General features: G+C 46.1%; 1 protein-coding gene across 7 annotated transcripts in view; it reads left to right on the top strand.

Annotated features, from left to right (window-relative positions):
• Positions 1 to 19,468, top strand: part of TCF7L1 (transcription factor 7 like 1) — a 180,071-nt gene that overhangs the window by 154,972 nt on the left and 5,631 nt on the right. For 4 of the 7 annotated variants that reach the window (XR_012422116.1, XM_005575444.4, XM_074011376.1 and 1 more), the window contains 4 exons: positions 17,337 to 17,469; positions 18,736 to 18,768; positions 19,013 to 19,115; positions 19,373 to 19,456. Coding sequence is in view for 5 of the 7 variants with exons in the window: in XM_005575444.4 (XP_005575501.1) it covers positions 17,337 to 17,469; positions 18,736 to 18,768; positions 19,013 to 19,115; positions 19,373 to 19,456 (353 nt within the window). In the remaining 2 variants the exon portion in view is untranslated. The remainder of the gene's footprint in view (positions 1 to 17,336; positions 17,470 to 18,735; positions 18,769 to 19,012; positions 19,116 to 19,372; positions 19,457 to 19,468) is intronic. The other 3 variants (XR_012422117.1, XM_005575445.4, XM_074011378.1) reach the window with 1 other exon arrangement.

The raw sequence follows: 19,468 nt of genomic DNA, 5'->3' as shown, positions 1-19,468 counted from the left end.
CAGCCTAGGCAACAGAGTGAGACTCCGTCTCAAAAAAAAAAAAAAAAAAAAAAGAACGTTATTTCCCTTTAAAAACTAACACATGAGGCCGGGTGCAGTGGCTCATGCCTGTAATCCCAGCACTTTGGGAGGCTGAGGCGGGCAGATCCCCTGAGGTCAGGAGTTTGAGACCAGCCTGACCAATGTGGAGAAACCTTGTCTCTACTAAAAATACAAAATTAGCCAGGCGTGGTGGCGCATACCTGTAATTTCAACTACTCGGGAGGCTTAGGTAGGAGAATCGCCTGAGCCTGGGAGGCGGAGGTTGCAGTGAGCCGAGATTGTGCCATTGAACTCCAGCATGGGCAACAAGAGCAAAACTCCGTCTTAAAAAAAAAAAAAAAGCATGGTGGCATGCACCTGTAATTGCCGCTATTTGTGAGGCTGAAGCAGGAGAATTGCTTGAACCCGGAAGGTGGAAGTTGCAGTGAGCTGAGATTGTGCCATTGCACTCCAGCCTGGGCAACAGAGCAAGACTCTGTCTCAAAAAAAAAAAAAAAAAAAAACTAACACATGGGGGCCAGGTGTGGTAGCTCACACCTTTAATCTCAACACTTTGGGAGGCCAAGAGGCCAGGAGTTTGAGACCAGTCTGGGCAACATGGCAAGATCTCTACACAAAAATTTTTTTTTTTTTTTTTGAGACGGAGTTTCTCTCTTGTTGCCCAGGCTAGAGTGCAGTGATGTGATCTTGGCTCACCACAACCTCTGCCTCCTGGGTTCAAGCGATTCTCCTGCCTCAGCCTCCCAAGTAGCTGGGATTATCTGCCTTCTTCGGCCTCCCAAAGTTCTGGGATTACAGGCGTGAGCCACTGCACCCGGCCAAAATTTTTTAAATTAGCCAAATGCGGTCATTCACACCTATAGTCCTGTCTACTCAGGAGGCTGAGGCAGGAGGCTCTCTTGAGCCTGGGAGTTCGAACCTTTAGTGAGCCATGATTGTGCCACTGCACTCTAGCCTGGATGACAGAGTGAGACCCTGTTGTGAACAAAAAACAAAACTAACACGTGTACTCTGAGTTTCCCATTTTTCCTTTTGCACAGAGCAATCATTCTCTGAGAAATGAAAAAAAAAACCCTGTGTTCAGCCTTCCTGCCCCTGTGAGCACCGTCCTGTTTCTTTTTTAATGTTTACCACCTGACTTCCCTCACCTCTGTCACCTCCTTTATTCTGCCACTCCACTGTAGCCCAGCTCAGCGCTCCAGTCGCCATCTAATAACTAACTCCACTCATTTTCCTGTTTTTTTGCAACACAGCTGACACCCAAGCCCTGACTACTCTCTGCTTCCTGTAAATCTTTTCATTGACTCTGAGATACTGTATTGATACACATAATCAGTTGTTTGTCCTTTCTAAGCTTCCATTTTCTTTCTAGACTTTTATTCAAATAAATCAGGTCTTCATGATCACTTATTACTCTCAATGTTTGTGACAGAAAAATATATAAAATCCCATCAAGAGAGTTGTAGGACTCTCAAGAAAGTTCTTCACCCACAGTTCCAACTGCCAAACAAACATCTAACCGTTGCAGATGTGTGCTCTGCAAATAATCACCCAGCATTGTGGTGGGGCAGGGGTCCCTTATTTTGTCTAAGGGCAGAGAAGCATGAACCATTGCCACACATGGCATTATAGATAGCAACATGGATAATTTTCTAGTATATGTTATATTATCATAGTCTGTATTCGAATATAGCAAAGCAGAAACAGGCCTCAAAAACTTAAGGAACATTCATGGGAGAAAATCTTAACATTAACTGGGAATTCAACAGATGGGGAGAAGACCATCATTCTGAATTTTTGAGGCAGAGCATCTCATTCCAACAAGAGGTGTGGATGTGCAGGAGCAAAACCTGAGCTACCCAGGGAGGAGGGTATATGAGTGGGAGGCTGTATAATACACTTGGTTGAAATCCCGGATCCACCTCTTTCTATTTATGCAGCTCCAAGCAAATTACCTCATCTCTCTTTGCCTTGGTTTCCTCATCTATTAAATGGGGATTAGAAGAGGACTGACTTCATAGAGTCGTTGTGCAAAAATGAGCCAGTGTATTGTAATTAGTCTAGAATTGTGCCTCTACTACAAAGTAAGTCCTCAATAACTATTAGCTTACTACTCCCAGCATCACCACCACTACTACCGCTACCTCTACTATTATTAAATGAGAAGGAAAGAACAATGAAAATACTGTTTAATTAGCAAAACTAAGAGGTAATGAGGGCCTGAATTAGGTGCCAGAATAAATGGACAGATTGCAGAGGTAACAGAGATAATGAGCCTATAGAATTTAGCATCTAATCCCCCAAGGATATGATTTAATTGGTCTGGGGTGCGGCTGGTATCTTAGTTTTTAAGCTCCCCAGGAGATTCCAAGGGGCAGCCAGAGTTGAGGATCATTGTTGTAATTGCAAATCACAGACCAGAGGCGGAGTGGAAGGAGGACCTGGAGACATCCCAGTTTACTCGGTGCGGCTCTCCAGGCTAGACGTGTGAACAGGACTTGAAGGTTTTTCGGAGGGAGTCACAGAGGTTTGGACACTGGCTTTTTTGTTAAAATACTTGAGCTTATGAAATGTATTTTAGAGTCAGGAGTAAAATATTTAAGATGAGGTTTGCCCTGGGAGTTGAGCAAGTGAAAGAAACAGCTTGCATACTTGCAGAGATTTAGTGAGTCATGTAGAAGCTGCCTAACGAGGAAGTATGTCTAAGCAAGTCACAACTGGGCCAGGGTGCAGGATGAAGTTAAGTATTAATAATTTGGATTTTACACCTTCAAAACAAGCTCTAAAGACTAACAGGAACATTATATAAGCAACTCTTTGTAAGACCCGATCAGTGTAATCTCATCACTTGCAGATTATTATCCAGACCCCTCACCATGGCCCCACATGCCAGGTGCCTGTCTTCCCTCCACTCTCCCGCAGGAGCACTGTGTCCAGCCACACAAAACACATATGCACATATGTGCCCCTCTAGAATATAAAGCAACACGAAGACAGGAATCGCATCTGAGCGCCTGTTGTAATGCTCGGGAACATTTGTTGAATGAATGGAAGAATGAACGGTCTGGTAAAAAGTTAATAACCCTTCTCTACCCACATTTACCCAAGATCCAACCCCTTTTTTCTTTCAGAACTGTTTTTTAATTTTAAAAAATCTTTTTTGAAACCATAACAGTAATGCATGTACTATGTAGAACTCCTGTGAAAATGCCAGAAAACACAGAAAAAGATGTGTAATCCCACAACCCACAAACATTTTGTTCAATAGTATTTCAGTCTGGGGGTGGGGGTTGTATGTGTGTGTACTTATAACTTGCTTTCTATCTGGTGACCAAAATGCTACCTGTCCAGGTAGATGCCTAATAAATTCTACTGAGTTACAGGCAAATGGGGCCAGAGGCCAGAAGACAAATAATCTAGGTAATTTGGAAATGGTTGCAGTTCTCCAGAACTTTAGAGTGACTTAATCCAGCTTTTTGGAAAGTGGTCAGCTATTCATGGTTTTTTTAAATGCAAATTTTTGCTGTTAGGCTGAGCATCCAGAATCAGAAAAGAGACCTAGGGAGTAAGGAGTCGAGGGATAGAGGAAGGTGTAGAGAAAAATCTACATGAGGTTAGTGCAAAGGCAGAAATATCTACCAACTTTGAAACCTTGCCACCTCTCTCTTCCTGGTTGCCTTTTATTTAAACATTTTAAATATAGATATAGATGGTTTCCAGTTGTTTGTTTGTTTTGAGACAGTCTCACTCTTGCCCAGACTGGAGTACAGTGGTGCAAACTCAGCTTACTGCAAACCTCCGTCTTCTGGGTTCAAGAGATTCTCCTGCCTCAGCCTTTCGAGTAGTTGGGATTAAAGGTATTCACCGCCATGCGCAGCTAATTTTTTTGTATTTTTACTAGAGACAGGGTTTCACCATGTTGGCCAGACTGGTCTCGCGCTCCTGGCCTCAAGTGATCCGCCCGCCTCAGCCTCCTAAAGTGCTGAGATTACAGGCACAAGCCACCACGCCTGGCCCAATTTTTTTTTTTTTCCCCGAGACACAGTCTCACTGTTTCGCCCAGGCTGGAGTGCAATGGCACGATTTCAACTCACTGCAACTTTCACCTCCCAGGTTCAAGCAATTCTCCCTGCCTTAGCCTCCCAAGTAGCTGGGATTACAGGCGCCTGCCACCGCGCCTGGCTAATTTTTGTATTTTTTAGTAGCGACGGGGTTTCGCGTGTTAACCAGGCTGGTCTTGAACTCCTGACCTCGGGTGATCTGCCCGCCTTGGCCTCCCAAAGTGCTAGGATTACAGGCGTGAGCCACCGCGCCTGGCCCCATTTTTTAAGCTAAAGTTAACATCCTGTGCATATATTTGTATACGTGTGCGCTTTTCCCCCATTTAAAAAAAATTAGAGATAGGGTTTCATTATGTTGTTCAGCCTGGCATTGTACTTCTGGCCTCAAGTGATCCTCCTACCTCAGTCTCCAAAAGTACTAGGATTACAGGCATGAGCCATCATGCCCAACCTCCTCATTTTTAAGATACAATTTACATATAGTGAAATTCACACAAGTATATAGTTCTGTGAGTTTTGACAAACTCCTACAGTCATACATGAGTTCACCACAATCAAGATATAGAACAGTTCTCCTAGTCAGCTTAGCATGATATGAAAAGTAAAATTAAAAAAGATATAGAACAGTTCTGTGTTAGGGTTCTCCAGGGAAACAGAACCAAGGTGATGTATGTGTATATAGTGAATGAGTGAGTGGGTGAGTGAGAATGTGTAGAGGGAGAAAGATTTAAGAGGGTGGGCTGGAGACTGGCAGGAAAGACTTACTGTCTTAAGTCTAAAGGCAGTCTGCTGGCAGAGTTCCATTCACTTTTAAGGTTCGATAATAATCCTCTTTGGCACCATTCATTCTCTGTCCTTCCAGCCCACCAGGATGGGAGCTGGGAGTTGTGCCCCTGAGGCCCTGGGCGGCAGCTACACCTTCTGAATCCCCTCTTGGGGTCATTCTTCCCTCTTCTTGAAGGATAACAAATGTTTGCAGCCACATCACTATAGCCCATTCTATAGCAGTCTGACAGCCTTCTTTCCCTTCGTCCTGTCTTTGTCCGCTTTAATCCAAAAGGGCAATATTTCTGCTGAGGTGATTGATTGAATCCATGAGTCATAACCCCAGTCTCCTTAGTATCTGATTGTCCAGCCACACCATTGGTGTTCTCTCAGGAACACACCTCATTTTTTTTTGCAATGAGGCTAGGCTGAGAATTTTCTAAATTTTCAAGTTCTGGTTCCTTTTTGCTTAACAATAATTTACTTCTCACATTTTACTATGAGCAGTAAGGAGAAACCAAGCCGCATCTTCAGCACTTTGCTTAGAAATAACTTGTGCTGAATATCTAAATTCATCACCCACAAGTTCTACCTTTCACAAAACACTACAACATAACTCAGTCATGTTTCTTCGCACTTTGTAACAAGAATCACCTTTCCACTAGTTCCATTAACATGTTCCCCATTTCCATCTGAAGCCTCACCAGAAGCACCTTTAACATCCATATTTTTGGGGTTTTGTTTTTGTGTGTATGTGTTGGTTTTGGTTTTGGTTTTGTGGTTTCGTTTTTGTTTTTGAGACGGAGTTTCACTCTTGTCACCCAAGCAGGCAATGGCACGTGATCTCAGCTCACTGCAACCTGCACCTTCTAGGTTCAGCAATTCTCCTGCCTCAGCCTCCCGGATTTTGTTTTTTTGTGTTTGGTTGAGACGGGGTCTCACTCTGTCACCCAGGCTGTAGTGCAGTGGCATGATCATAGCTCATTGCAGCCTCAAACTCAAGCATTCCTCCCTACTCAGCCTCCCAAGTAGCTAGGACTATAGGTGTGCACCACCACGTCCAGCTATTTTTTGTAGAGATGGGGTTCCACTATATGGCCCAAGCTGGTCTTGACCTCCCAGACTCCAGTGATCCTCCTGCCTCAGCCTCCCAAAGTGCTGGGATTACTGGTCGTATATATTTTTAAGGGAGAATGGGAACATTTAAATGGTAGCTGCCTTTGGGAAGTGGGGAGGAGCATAAGACTGGTGGAGTGTTTAAGAAGATTTAACTTTCTGTGATGTTTTATTTAAGAAAAAAGAACAAAATTTAAAAGCTATAAAAACAATCCCACGTGGCAGGTTTTGGGTGTGGTATCATTCTTTATACTTTTCTGTGTTTCTCAAAAAATATTTTTGTAGACTTTATGTCTTAAGTCAGCTATTTGTCTTTTTTGTCACCCAGGCTGGAGTGCAGTGGCACAATCTCGACTCACTGCAACCTCCACCTCCCGGGCTCAAGTGATCCTCCCACTTCAGCCTCCCAAGTAGCTGGAACCACAGGCGTGTACCATCATGCCCAGCTCCTTTTTTGTATTTCTCATAGAGATGGGGTTTTGGCATGTTCACCAGGTTGGTCTCAAACTCCTGGGCTCAAGCAATCTGGCCGCCTTAGCCTCCCAAAGTGCTGGGAATACAGGCATGGGCTACCACACCCAGCCCAAGTCAACTATTTCTTTGATAATGCTGTGTAACAAACAATTCAGTGGCTTACATTAGCTAACATTTCTTTTTCCACTGATAGACCTGTAGGTCACCTGGAGTGACTCTTTTAGCTTGTTAAGGGGAGGTTCAGGTCTTTTCCACATGGCTCTTATCCCAGGACCAGTGGCTGTCTAGGGCATGTCCTTCTCATGGCATGTGGCAGACACAAAAGAAGGGAAGCATATTGAAAGCTTCCTCTCACTTCATTTCATGTCTGCAAATATTTCATCGGTCAGATCAAGTCATAAGGTGATATGGTATGGATCTGTGTCCCCACCCAAACCTCATGTCTAACTGTAATCCCCAGTGTTGGAGGTAGGGCCTGGTGGGAGGTGACTGAATCACGGGAGTGGTCCTTCATGAATGGTTTAGCACCATCTCCTGGTGCCATTCTTGTGATGGCGAGCAAGTTTTTGCAAGATCTGGTCATTTAAAAGTGTGCAGCACCTCCCCCCACTCTTTCTCTCTTATTCCTCCTCCACCATGTAAGATGCGCCTGCTCCCCTTCACCTTCCTCCATGATTAAAAGTTTCCTGAGGCCTCCCCAGGAGCCGAGCAGGTGCCAGCATCATGCTTTCTGTACAGCCTGTGTAACTGTGAGCCAATTAAACCTCTTTTCTTTATAAATTACCCAGTCTCAGGTATTTCTTTGTAGCAATGCAAGAACAGACTAATACATAGGGGCAAGTCTAATACTGATGGGGCAAGGGAAGGAAAGAGAATTATAAATAAATAATAAAAGCAAACACGTGGCTACATCCTGACCTGTTGATCTTGTTTAGTATTTGAGATTCAAGAATGTAGAACAGGGCGGGGCGCGGTGGCTCACACCTATAATCCCAGCACTTTGGGAGGCTAAGGTGGGCGGATCATGAGATCAGGAGATCAAGACCATCCTGGCTAACACAATGAAACCCCGTCTCTACTTAAAATACAAAAAACTAGCCGGGTGTGGTGGTGGGCACCTGTAGTCCCAGCTACGCGGGAGGCTGAGGCAGGAGAATGGCGTGAACCCGGGAGGCAGAGCTTGCAGTGATCGGAGATGGCGCCACCGCACTCCAGCCTGGGCAACACAGCGAGACTCTGACTCAAAAAAAAAAAATGTAGAATATACTCCAAACAGAAATGAATTATTACTGCAAGTGTTAGTCTCGTGTCCAATTACTTTCTGTCAGAGTTTAGCATCTTCAGCAGGATCAAAACTAGAATTTCTCTTGGTTGTCATCTTCTCAGTATTCGAAGGACCCCATCAAGACTGTTTAGACACTGGCAGCATCTTCCTAATCATCTCATTGGTGGGTGTCTTGGGCAGGCATCGGAGTCATCTGGGGAACTTGTTAAAACAAAGATTGCTGAACCCCACCCCTAGAGTTTCTGATGGAATTTAGATGTGGCTTGAGCATTTTTTTTTTTTTTTTTTTTTTTGAGACCGAGTCTCGCTCTGTCGCCCAGGCTGCACAATCGAGATTGTGCAACCTCCGCCTCCTGGGTTCACGCCGTTCTCCTGCCTCAGCCTCCTGAGTAGCTGAGACTACAGGCGCCCACCACCACACCCGGCTAATTTTTTACGTTTTTTAGTAGAGACGGGGTCTCACCATGTTAGCCAGGATGGTCTCCTGACCTCATGATCCACCCGCCTCGGCCTCCCAAAGTTCCAGGATTACAGGCATGAGCCACCGCGCCCAGCTGAGCATTGGGAATTTTAAAAGCTCTCTGGATGATTTCAACTTTGCAGCCCTTGTGAGAACCATTTCTAGAACAGTGGTTCTCAAACCTAAGCAGGCACCAGAGTCATCTAGAGGACTTAGTGAAACACAAATCACTGGACTCCACTCCCAGAGTTGGATTCAGTGGTTCGCAGTAGGTCAAGCCTGAGAATTTGCATTCTAACAAGTTTCCAGGTGATGCTTAGGCTGCTGGTCTGGGCTTTGAGAACCACTGAGCTTTGAGAACCACTGGCATGGGGCATTGTCTGCACTAATAATGGTAAACACTCAGTTTTAGCATTGCAAATTGGGTCACTCTTGGGAGCAAACTGGAGAGTTTCCTGTCGAAGTATTGATTGCTGAGCCAGTGCTGGATGTTCTCTTAAAGAGCATCGGCCGGGCGCGGTGGCTCAAGCCTGTAATCCCAGCACTTTGGGAGGCCGAGACGGGCGGATCACGAGGTCAGGAGATCGAGACCATCCTGGCTGACACTGTGAAACCCCGTCTCTACTAAAAACTACAAAAAACTAGCCGGGAGCGGTGGCGGGCGCCTGTAGTCCCAGCTACTCGGGAGGCTGAGGCAGGAGAATGGCGTGAACCCGGGAGGCGGAGCTTGCAGTGAGCTGAGATCAGGCCACTGCACTCCAGCCTGGGTGGCAGAGCGAGACTCCGTCTCAAAAAAAAAAAAAAAAAAAACAAACAAACAAAAAAAAACATCAATAGCTCTGCTCCAGCTGTGAGCTGAGAAACCTGATGCTGCTTAACATGCCAATTCTCAAAAATATTCGTTGGAATTTCCCTTTTACAACTGTACATATAGCCAGGCTCGGTGACTCACACCTGTAATCCCAGCACTTTGGGAAGCTGAGGTGGGAGGATCACTTGAGCTCAGGAGTTTGAGACCAGCCTGGACAACATAGTGTGACCTCATGTTTACTAAAAATAAAACAAATCAGCCAGGCGTGGTGGCGCATACCTGCAGTCCCAGCTACTCGGGAGAGTGAGGTAGGAGGATTACTTGAGCCCAGAAAGTTGAGGCTGCAGTGAGCCATGATCAGGTCACTGCACTCCAGCTTGGGTGACCAAGTGAGGCCCTGTCTGAAAAAAAAAAAAATTAATAAAATTGTACATAGCTTCTCCATCTTCTCACCAGTATACCTGTGTAGATGCAGAAATCTCCAAAACCCATAGCATATCCTGTTGGTTCTCTGTACTACCCTCAATACTGATTGTAATTCTTAGTACACAGTATTAACTTTTGGGTATTATTTAACTCCCAGAAAAGCTTCAAGAATAATACAAGGAACTCCCATATAACCTTTATCCATATTCACACATTTTTCCCCTGGGCTTTATGCTTTTCTGTCTCTCTCTCTTTTTTTCTTTTCTGAAAAGTTTGAGAGTAACTTGGAAACATTGTGACCCTTTACCCTTACATATTTTAGCTATATTACCTAAGAACAAAGGCATTCTCTTAAATAATCACAGTACAGTCCTCAAAATGAAGAAAGTGACATTTACTTTTTTTTTTTTTGGAGACAGATTCTCATTCTGTCACCCAGGCTGGAGTACAGCAGCACGATCTCGGCTCACTGCAGCCTCCGCCTCCTGGGTTCAAGTAATTCTCCTACCTCAACCTCCTGAGTAGCTGGGATTACAGGCACCTGCCACCACGCCCAGCTAATTTTTGTATTTTTAGTAGAAACGGGGTTTCACCATGTTGGCCAGGCTGGTCCCAAACTCCTGACCTCAAATGATCCACCTGCCTTGGCCTCCCAAAGTGCTGGAGTTACAGGTTTGAGCCATCACACCCACCCAGTAACATTAACTTTTCATATTATTATCTAACTCACAATATAGATTGAAATTTTGGCCTGTGTCCCAGTAATGTCCGTGATAGCCATGTGTTTCTTCGGGTCCCGGGTTCCACCCGGCATCATGGATTACATGTAGCTATCATGTCTCTTTCGTTTCCTTGAATCCAGCAGAGCTCCTTAGCCTTTCTTTGTCTTTCTTGACCTTCACATTTTTTGAGAAGTACAGGCCAGCTGTTTTGTAGAATGTCCCTTAGTTTGGGTTTGTCTGATGTTTCATCGTGGTTAGATTCAGATTGTACATTTTTGGCCAGAATATCACTGCACTAAAGTTGCATCCTTGGTACATCATTTCAGGAGGCAGCCCTACAGTCTGCCTTTGTCCCAGTATTAGTGATGTTAGCGTCAACTGTTTGGATTAGGTGGTGTCTGACAAACGTTTCCACCGTAGGGTAACAATTTTTCCCTTTGTAATTAATAAGTGTTTTGTAGGGAGAGGCTCCAAGGCTAAGCCAATGCCCTATTTCTCATCAATTTTTCACCCACTAGTTTTAGCAGGTAGCGATGGTTTTCCACCTGCATCATTCCTTCCATGCATTTCTGCTATTGAGCTTTGGTGTCTTTGAAATTCTTACTCATGTCTCCCAGCTCCTTAATCTTTGTATAGACTGGAGTTGACATTGTGGCAAGTCACATTTGTGCCACTTGTAACAGTGATGAGAAAGTCACTGATAGATACAGAGAAAAAAAATAAAAAAGCCATTCTACAAATAGTGTTTCTAAAGAAGAGACCAAACCAAATGAAAAGAGGCAACTAAGAAAGTTAAAATGGGCTCTAAAAACAAAAACTTGAATTTATGGATCGAAAGAGCTCCTTTGAATTCTATAAAACTCAATGAAAATTGACATTCACCTAGACACATCCTAAAAACAATTCAAATTGCAAGGGTTTATAAATGTTTTCCTTCAAGCATCCATGCAGAAGAGAAAAAAAGGCCAATGCCAAAGGAACAAAAATAAAGGTGACCTTAGGACTGTCTTTTGCCACCCTTAATACCAGCAAACAGTGAGAAGACAAGAGTTCGGGTAAGGAAAGGCTTATTCAAAGAATGACAAATCGTGTCCTACTTGCAAAGACCTCAGAAACATACCATTGCTCAGAAGGACCTGAAAGCACATTCCAGTTCCCTGAGCATTTTCTGTCTCCTGTTGCCCTGCAGAGACTCTTGACTTCCCTTCACATTTTTCGTAGTCTGCAGCACGCTGCTTTCAGGAGCTGAGAAAGTATTTGTTGACACATCCATACAGACCCTCATTCTCTCTGCCGCAGTCCACTGGCCTGCTGTGGGTCCTCACACGTGCTATGGCGGGCATACTACACTAGTGTTGCTTCAGCCAAAGTGTCCTTTCCCACAATCAGCGTGTCCAGCTCCCCACTTCTTTCAGTCATTTTGAAAGTCATGTTCTCAGGCCAGGCGCAGTGCCTCACACCTGTAATCCCAGCATTTGTGGGGCCTAGGCAGGCAGATTGCTTAGTCCAGGAGTTCGAGACCAGCCTGGGCAACATGGCAAAACCCCATCTCTACAAAAAATACAAAAATTAGCCCAGCATGGTGGGAAGATCCCATGAGCCTAGGAGGCAGAAGTTGCAGTGAACTGAGATCACACCACTGCACTCCAGCCTGGGGGGACAGAGTGAGACTCTGTCTCCAAAAAGCAATCATTTTCTCATTGACATCTTCCCTGGTCATCCTGCGAAACATCCTGTTTAACCTACTCACCCCTCTATATTTCTTTTCTGCTTTCTCTTAGTTTTTCTTCTTAGCATTTTAACATTGTATTAAAATATTTTAGTAGACTTACTTATCGATCTAATATTTTTTATTTTATTTTATTTTTGTTGGGACAGAGTCTTGCTCTGTTGCCCAGGCTGGAGTGCAGTGGCACGATCTCGGCTCACTGCAACCTCTGCCTCCCGGGTTCAAGCAGTTCTCCTGCCTCAGTCTCCCGAGTAGCTGGTATTACAGGCACGTGCCACCACACCCAACTAATTTTTGCATTTTTAGTAGAGATGGAGTTTCACCATGTTGACCAGGCTGGTCTTGAACTCCTGACCTCAAGTGATCCACCTGCCTCAGCCTCCCAAAGTGCTGGGATTACAGGCATGAGCCACTGCACCCGGCCTATTTTATTTTTAATATATGTTTTATTTATTGTCTTCCCAACTAGAATATAAGTAGTGTGTTTGTTTGTTTGCATTGCTATAAAGAAATACCTGAGGCTTGGTAATTTATAAAGCAAGAGGTTTATTTGGGCTCACGGTTCTGCAGGCTGTACAGGAAGTGTGGTGCCAGCATCTGCTTCTGGGGAGGGCCTCAGGAAGCTTCAAGTCGTGGCGGAAAGCAAAGGGGGAGTAGGTGCATCTTGCAGCGAGAGAAAGAACAAGGGGCGGGGGGTAGGGGCCACACCCTTAAACAATCAGATCTCACATGAGAGAGTGAGAACTAACTTATTACCATGAGGATGGCACCAAGACATTCAAGAGGGATCCGCCCCCATGACCCAAACACCTCCCACCAGGCCCCACTTCCAACAATGGAGGTCACATTTCAGTATGAGATCTGGAGGGGACAGACATCCAAACCATATCAAGTACCATGAGAATAGGTATTTTTACCTAAATAGGTAAGATTCTCTATGGCTTCCACAAGACCTAGAACAGTGCCTGGCACATAGTAGATCCAAAAGTACATGTTCTTTTTTATTGTTATGATCCATATTTTCTGCAGGGCCAGGTAGTTCAGCAACGCAGCGACATCATCAGAGACCCAGGCCCTTTGTGTCTCTGTCAGCCTCCTCCCCTTTGGCTGCCCAGCTCGGTGCTTGCCCTACAGATTCCCCACAAACATTTAACCAGTTAACGAAAGGGTGAAGGACCGGGTACAGTGGCTCATGCCTGTAATCCCACTACATTGGGAGGCCAAGGTGGGCAGATCACTTGAGGTCAGGAGTTCAAGACCAACCTGGCCAACATGGTGAAACCCCATCTCTACTAAAAATACAAAAATTCGCTGGGCATGGTGGCGCGCGGCTGTCGACCTAGGTACTCGGGAGGCTGAGGCAGGAGAATTGCTTGAACTTGGGAGGCAGAGGTTGCAGTGAGCCAATATCGCACCACCGCACTCCAGCCTGGCGACAGAGCGAGACTCCATCTCAAAGAAAAAAAAAAAGTATGTGAGAGAGGGCAGATGGCTTCCTAGGGGAGACCAGAGTTTAAAGACATTTGGCTTGTACCAACTCTACAAACAGACTGAAATAGACGGGAAACACCTGAGTTAAAAAGAGCTGGCCCGCAGGGCTTGCCTGAGGATTTAGGTCTGAGGGGCTCTTTGGATGCTTCTGGATTCAGCTGCCTGGCCATGCACACCCATGCCCAAGCTTGTGTATTTTGTCCCTGTTGGGGTTATCCACAGCGGAGTGTGGGTGGTGGTTCCCTGCATTCCTAGTCCTCGGTTTGGGTTTATGCTGTGAACATCCTGCCCCTGGAGGCAGCTGAGGAGAGAAAGGAACAGGAACTTTTACTGGGACAGAACCCTGCAAGGAGAACCTTCCTTCTGGGAGGCGACATCTACTTCCCGCGTTCGCTCCTGGTTCATTTTGTGGACAATGATGCCACCTAGTGGGAAACGGTAAGAACTCACAGCATTTCGACAACTTTACATAGATTTTCAAATAAAAATTTCCCTACTTTGTATTAGGTTGGTGCAAAAGTAATTGTGGTTTTGCCATTAAAAGTATGGCCAAAACCACAATTACTTTTGCACCAACCTAATGCTTAATTCTGTTACCTATTGAGTGCTGTTTGCTGGTTTCTCCCCAGGCCAAACTACAGCACATAAGCAATCAGGATTTCCTAATGCTATCACCAGTTTTTAAGATGGCTATAAATGATGTAAATAAATGTAAATTTAAAACTGTTGCAGAGTCTGGGCGTGGTGGCTCACACCTGTAATCCCAGCACTTTGGGAGGCCAAGGCGGGGTGGCGGGAGGGGGGCATCGCTTGATGTCAAGAGTTCGAAACCAGCCAGGCCAACATGGTGAAACCCCATCTCTACTAAAAATACAAAAAACATTAGCTGGGCATGGTGGTGGGCGCCTGTAATCCCAGCTACTTGGGAGGCTGAAGCAGGAGAATCATTTGAACCCAGGAGGCAGAGGTTGCAGTGAACCGAGATCACACCACTTGCATTCCAGCCTGGGTGACAGAGCGAGACTCCATCTCAAAATAAAATTAAATAAAACTAATGCAGAGGCCCGGCACAGTGGCTCACACCTGTAATCCCAGCATTTTAGGACACCAAGGTGGGTGGATTGCTTGAGCCCAGGAGTTCGAGAACAGCCTGGGCAACATGGCAAAATTGAGTCTCAACAAAAAATTAGCAAGGCATGGCAGTGCACACCTGTAGTCCCTGCTACTTGGGAGGCTGAGGTGGGCGGATTGCTTGAACCTGGGAGACAGAGGCTGCAGTGAACCAAGATTGCACCACTGCACTCCAGCCTGGGCAACAGAGCGAGACCCTATCTCAAACACATACACACACACACACACACACACACACACACACACACAAAACTGATGCACAGAAAGTCTTAATGAAAGGAGATATGCCACAATGACCATAGTGACAGGGTTAGGATAGTGTGGTTAGTTGTCTAAATGCTTTGTGATACAATTATGATAGTTTGTATTTCTTTCTTAGAAAGTTTGTGTTATTCATAGTACATTTTTTTAAGTAGTAGATCATGGTGAAAGTAAAGTTGGAAAATATGGAAGGGACAATAAAAACAAAATTACTCATAGTTTCACCACTCAAACATAACTGTTGTTTACATTTTTGGTGTACTTCTATTTAGCCTTTTTTTTTTAATTACAGAGTTTATGTATTTTTTAATTGCGATTATTTATTTTCACTCTGGTAATAATTCTATTTCGTTTATAATACTAAAAGTCACGCTTTAGACAAAGCTGTTTCCAGAAACTCTATCATTAAGATGCATTGGCTTCCTGGATATCTGATCTTAAAATAATTTTTAATACTTTTGTGTTATATGTTCATGTATATGGAGATATCTTCAAAAACGAATAATTGGACAGGTGAAAACAGTAAGAAGATGGTAATTTTTAAATTCACTGTGCAACATCCGGTGAGCCCACCAGCCGCCAGCAGGGTCCAGCTGTGTGCTGGCACCACCTGGTGGTCATGGTTATGAACGGTTTAATTCTCCGCCTCTCCTCTGCTTGGCACACTGAAAAGGAACAAGGCTGTGGTGAGCTCAAGGATACCCAGGAAATCTATGGATTGGAGTTTGCATTATGAGTACCAAATAGGCACCACATGAAAGGAAAGAAAGGGCTCATGGAATCTATGAAATGAAAAATTTAAACAGGAATATTTGGAGTTGTAGCCCTTGGGTCACCTCCAAATCATCATTTTTACAAATCTCTCTCTTTTTTTTTTTTTTTTTTTTTGAGATGGAGTCTTGCTCTGCCACCCAGGCTGGAGTGCAGTGGCACGATCTCGGCTCACCACAGCCTCTGCCTCCCGGGTTCCAGTGATTCTCCTGCCTCAGCCTCCGGGGTAGCTGGGACTATAGGCGCACACCACCACGTCCAGCTAATTTTTGTATTTTTAGTAGAGACAGGGTTTCACCATGTTGGCCAGGCTGGTCTCGAACTCCTGACCTCAGGTGTTCCGCCCGCCTTGGCCTCCCAAAATGCTGGGATTACAGGCGTGAGTCATAGCGCCCGGCCACAATTCTCTTTTAAAAAGAAATCTCTTCTCCACTTGTAACTCATTTATCTTATTATCAAAAAACAATGTCTGTCCTTTCTCTGTGATAGGTAAGTTTTACGTTTTGAGAAGGTTCTGGGAGAGGCAGGTTGTACAAGAGAAAACATTCTTGTTTATTAGAGCCATAAACAGCTGATATGAATCCCAGCTCTGCCACTTACTAACTGTGTCCCAGGCTAAGTCATGTAATCTTTCTGGGCTGTTCCCTCTTCTCTGGAATGGGGGTAATCACAACTTCTTTTCTAGGTTATAAGGACTAGACATTATGCCTAGTGCTGTGTTTGTAGTGCAGGGTTCAGTGACGTGTAGATGTTTTTAAAATAAAAAGCCTTATGGATAAGTCAGATTAGGTTGAAACAATTAAAAAGTTAGTTCAGTTTCCCAATTCTTGGACGCACAAGTTTTTCCCATGTTAACATCTCTAAAGATGTGTCTGTGATGTGCCAGCGTTTTTCTTTCTCAATCGCTTTATAAAATAATGGTGCTCCTTCCGTTTGCTGGTGTTTTACACAGAATGTGGTAATGAGGTCAGCAGAATAAAGTGCTGCAGAGAGAAGTGTTTCAGTGCTTTGGGGTTGTGCCTGTAAAGCCTGAATATGAGACTTGGTGGTATGAGGTCTAATGGGGGCAACTCTCCCCCTGCCCTGTTCGCAGTCCCAGACTTGAACCTAACAGCGACTGTTTCTATGAAGTTTATTTCGAAAATGTGTGTTAAACCTTTTCAGGGCCGGGCGCAGTGACTCACACCTGTAATCCCAGCACTTTGGGAGGCCAAGGCAGGTGGATCACCTGAGATCAGGAGTTCAAGACCAGCCTGGCCCACATGGTGAAACCCCATCTCTACTAAAAATATCAAAAATTAGCCGGGCATGGTGGCAGATGCTTGTAATCCCTGTTTCTCCAGAGGCTGAGACAGGAGAATTGCTTGAACCCGGGAGGTGGAGGTTGCCGTGAGCCGAGACTGTGCCACTGCGCTCCAGCCTGGGCAACAGAGCAAGACTCCATCTAAAAAAAAAACAAAAAACAAAAAAAAACCTTTTCAGATTCAGTAAGATGACACAGCGCAGATCATCCCCCAGCAGCTTGTAGTATTTTCCGCATACAGTGCACGTGAGGGGAGCAGGGGAGGGCTGTCTTGCGGGTGAAGCTGGAGGGTGGGTATGATCCCTTCTCAAGTCCTGCTACTTCCTTCTCTGCTGTGTCCACTGCTGTCAACTCTCAGGGACTGTTGTGAGGACTGAATGGGATGTTGCCTGGAGAATACCTGGCACTTAGTTGATTCCGTAAATAACAGCTGGTCGTACTCTCTATCTCCTTGGCAACTATTCCTGGTCTTTTTTTCTCTCTTTCAGTCCAATAAAGTTCCTGTCGTTCAGCACCCGCATCACATGCATCCACTGACTCCGCTCATCACCTACAGCAATGACCACTTCTCCCCCGGCTCCCCTCCCACCCACCTCTCCCCAGAGATCGATCCAAAGACAGGTAAGTGGTCTGCCACTCAGGCAGCGCTGCTGCAGGCCAGGCGGCTTCTCTTTTGTGGGAATATAACAGCCCTTATATCAGGTTGACCTGGGGTCAAATCATCGCTCTTTGTCTCGGGAGTCTTTGGACCTTGTGTGCTAACTTTAGCCTTTTTTTTTTTTTTGAGACGGAGTCTCACTGTGTCACCCAGGCTGGAGTGCAGGGGTGCGATCTCGGCTCACTGCAAGCTCTGCCTCCCGGGTTTACGCCATTCTCCTGCCTCAGCCTCCGAGTAGCCGGGACTACAGGCGCCCACCACCACGCCCGGCTAGGTTTTTGTATTTTTAGTAGAGACGGGGTTTCACCATGTTAGCCAGGATGGTCTCGATCTCCTGACCTCGTGATCCACCCGCCTCGGCCTCCCAAAGTGCTGGGATTACAGGCTTGAGCCACCGCGCCCGGCCCATTTTTTTCATCTGTACCTCCCCGTACCTTCCCCACCATAGGGTCATAAGGCCCAGAGGGAATTCAGCAGTGAAGCACAGGGCCTGGCTCCACAGGCAATGTTTGGGGTGACTGCCCAAGTCCAGCCCAGCTGTGGGCCGTGCTTCCCCACACCAAGACATCTTTGCCCTAAACTGAACATTTTTAAATAGATTCATCCGTCTAAGCAGACATAGAAGTGCAACCATAAAGCAGTGAGGCCAAACTGGCTTTTATTTATTTATTTATTTCAGACAGTCTTGCTGTGTCGCCCAAGCTGGAGTGCAGTAGTGTGATCTCAGCTCACTGCAGCCCGGGCTCAAGCAGTCCTCCTACTCAGCCTCCTGAGTTGCTGCGACCACAGGCACATGCCCCCATGCCCTTGCCCAGCTAATTTTTGTATTTTTAGTAGAGATGGGTTTTTGCCATGTTGCCCAGGCTGGTCTCAAACTCCTGGGCTCAAGCAATCAACTCACCTCAGTGTGGGGATTGCCGGTGTGTGCCACTGTGCCCAACCTGAGCTGGCTTTTTTTGTTGTTGTTGACAACAACTTGCCCACCAGACCTGTCCATTCCAGGGAGCCACCGACTTTATAGCATTCACACAGAGTGGCCAGGGGAAGGCAAAGCGTTTCTGGGGCCCTTCTTTGGAGAAATAAGTCACTACAAGTGACAGAGCATGAGGAAGACACATGTGGAGGAGGAATCCAAAGTTTATTTCTCCATGAATGAGGCGGGCTTTCTAGAGACTTAGTTCACCAGTGACTCTTGTCATTGATCTTGTGGGTCCTGTCCTCTCTTCCAGGATACTGGCTTCTATATCACAGCCAGCTGGAAGGTACTCTTCACAGAGATGGAATCCATGCAGCTAGAGAAGGGTGCATTAGTCCTGCCTTCCCTGAATATGTCCTTGACTGACTGGTGAGAGCTGCTAGGGAGGTGACAGAGGGCAAGGACGATGCCACAAGCGCCCGCTAGGCTGCAGAGCAGCAGGGACATAGGGCAGGACACTCCCATTTGATGTTCGTTGCGACGCTCTGGCAGGGCGAGGGGCAGTCTGACACATCTCTCTTTGGAAGCAGGAATCCCCCGGCCCCCTCACCCATCCGAGCTGTCACCGTATTACCCACTCTCTCCCGGAGCTGTCGGACAAATCCCCCACCCCCTCGGCTGGCTCGTCCCACAGTAAGGAACCCACGGCCTCTCTTCCCCCTGCTCCCTCCTTGCGCCGAGCCCTGCCTCTGTGCCCTGCGTGCCCTGCACTGTGGAGCCCCCTCAGAGGCAAGCCCAGGACTAGGCCTCCCTGCTCCCGCCCGGGCAGCTTGCTCCCAGCTCTGCCTTCCCACTTCCTTCCCTTATTTCTCATCCCCTCTTCCCAAGCGCCTCTCCTCCCCTGCCCTGAGCTTTCCCAATGTGCTGACCGGATTTCCTCACCCTCACAGGCAAGGCCAGCCCGTGTACTCCCTTCCTCCTGGTGGCTTCCGGCACCCTTACCCCGCCCTCGCCATGAACGCCTCGATGTCCAGGTGAGTTCCGGG

Source organism: Macaca fascicularis, chromosome 13, assembly GCF_037993035.2.
Source record: "Macaca fascicularis isolate 582-1 chromosome 13, T2T-MFA8v1.1".
Lineage (NCBI taxonomy): Eukaryota > Metazoa > Chordata > Mammalia > Primates > Cercopithecidae > Macaca > Macaca fascicularis.
Note: the sequence above shows the minus strand (reverse complement) of the source record. Positions and strands in the feature narration are given on the sequence as shown.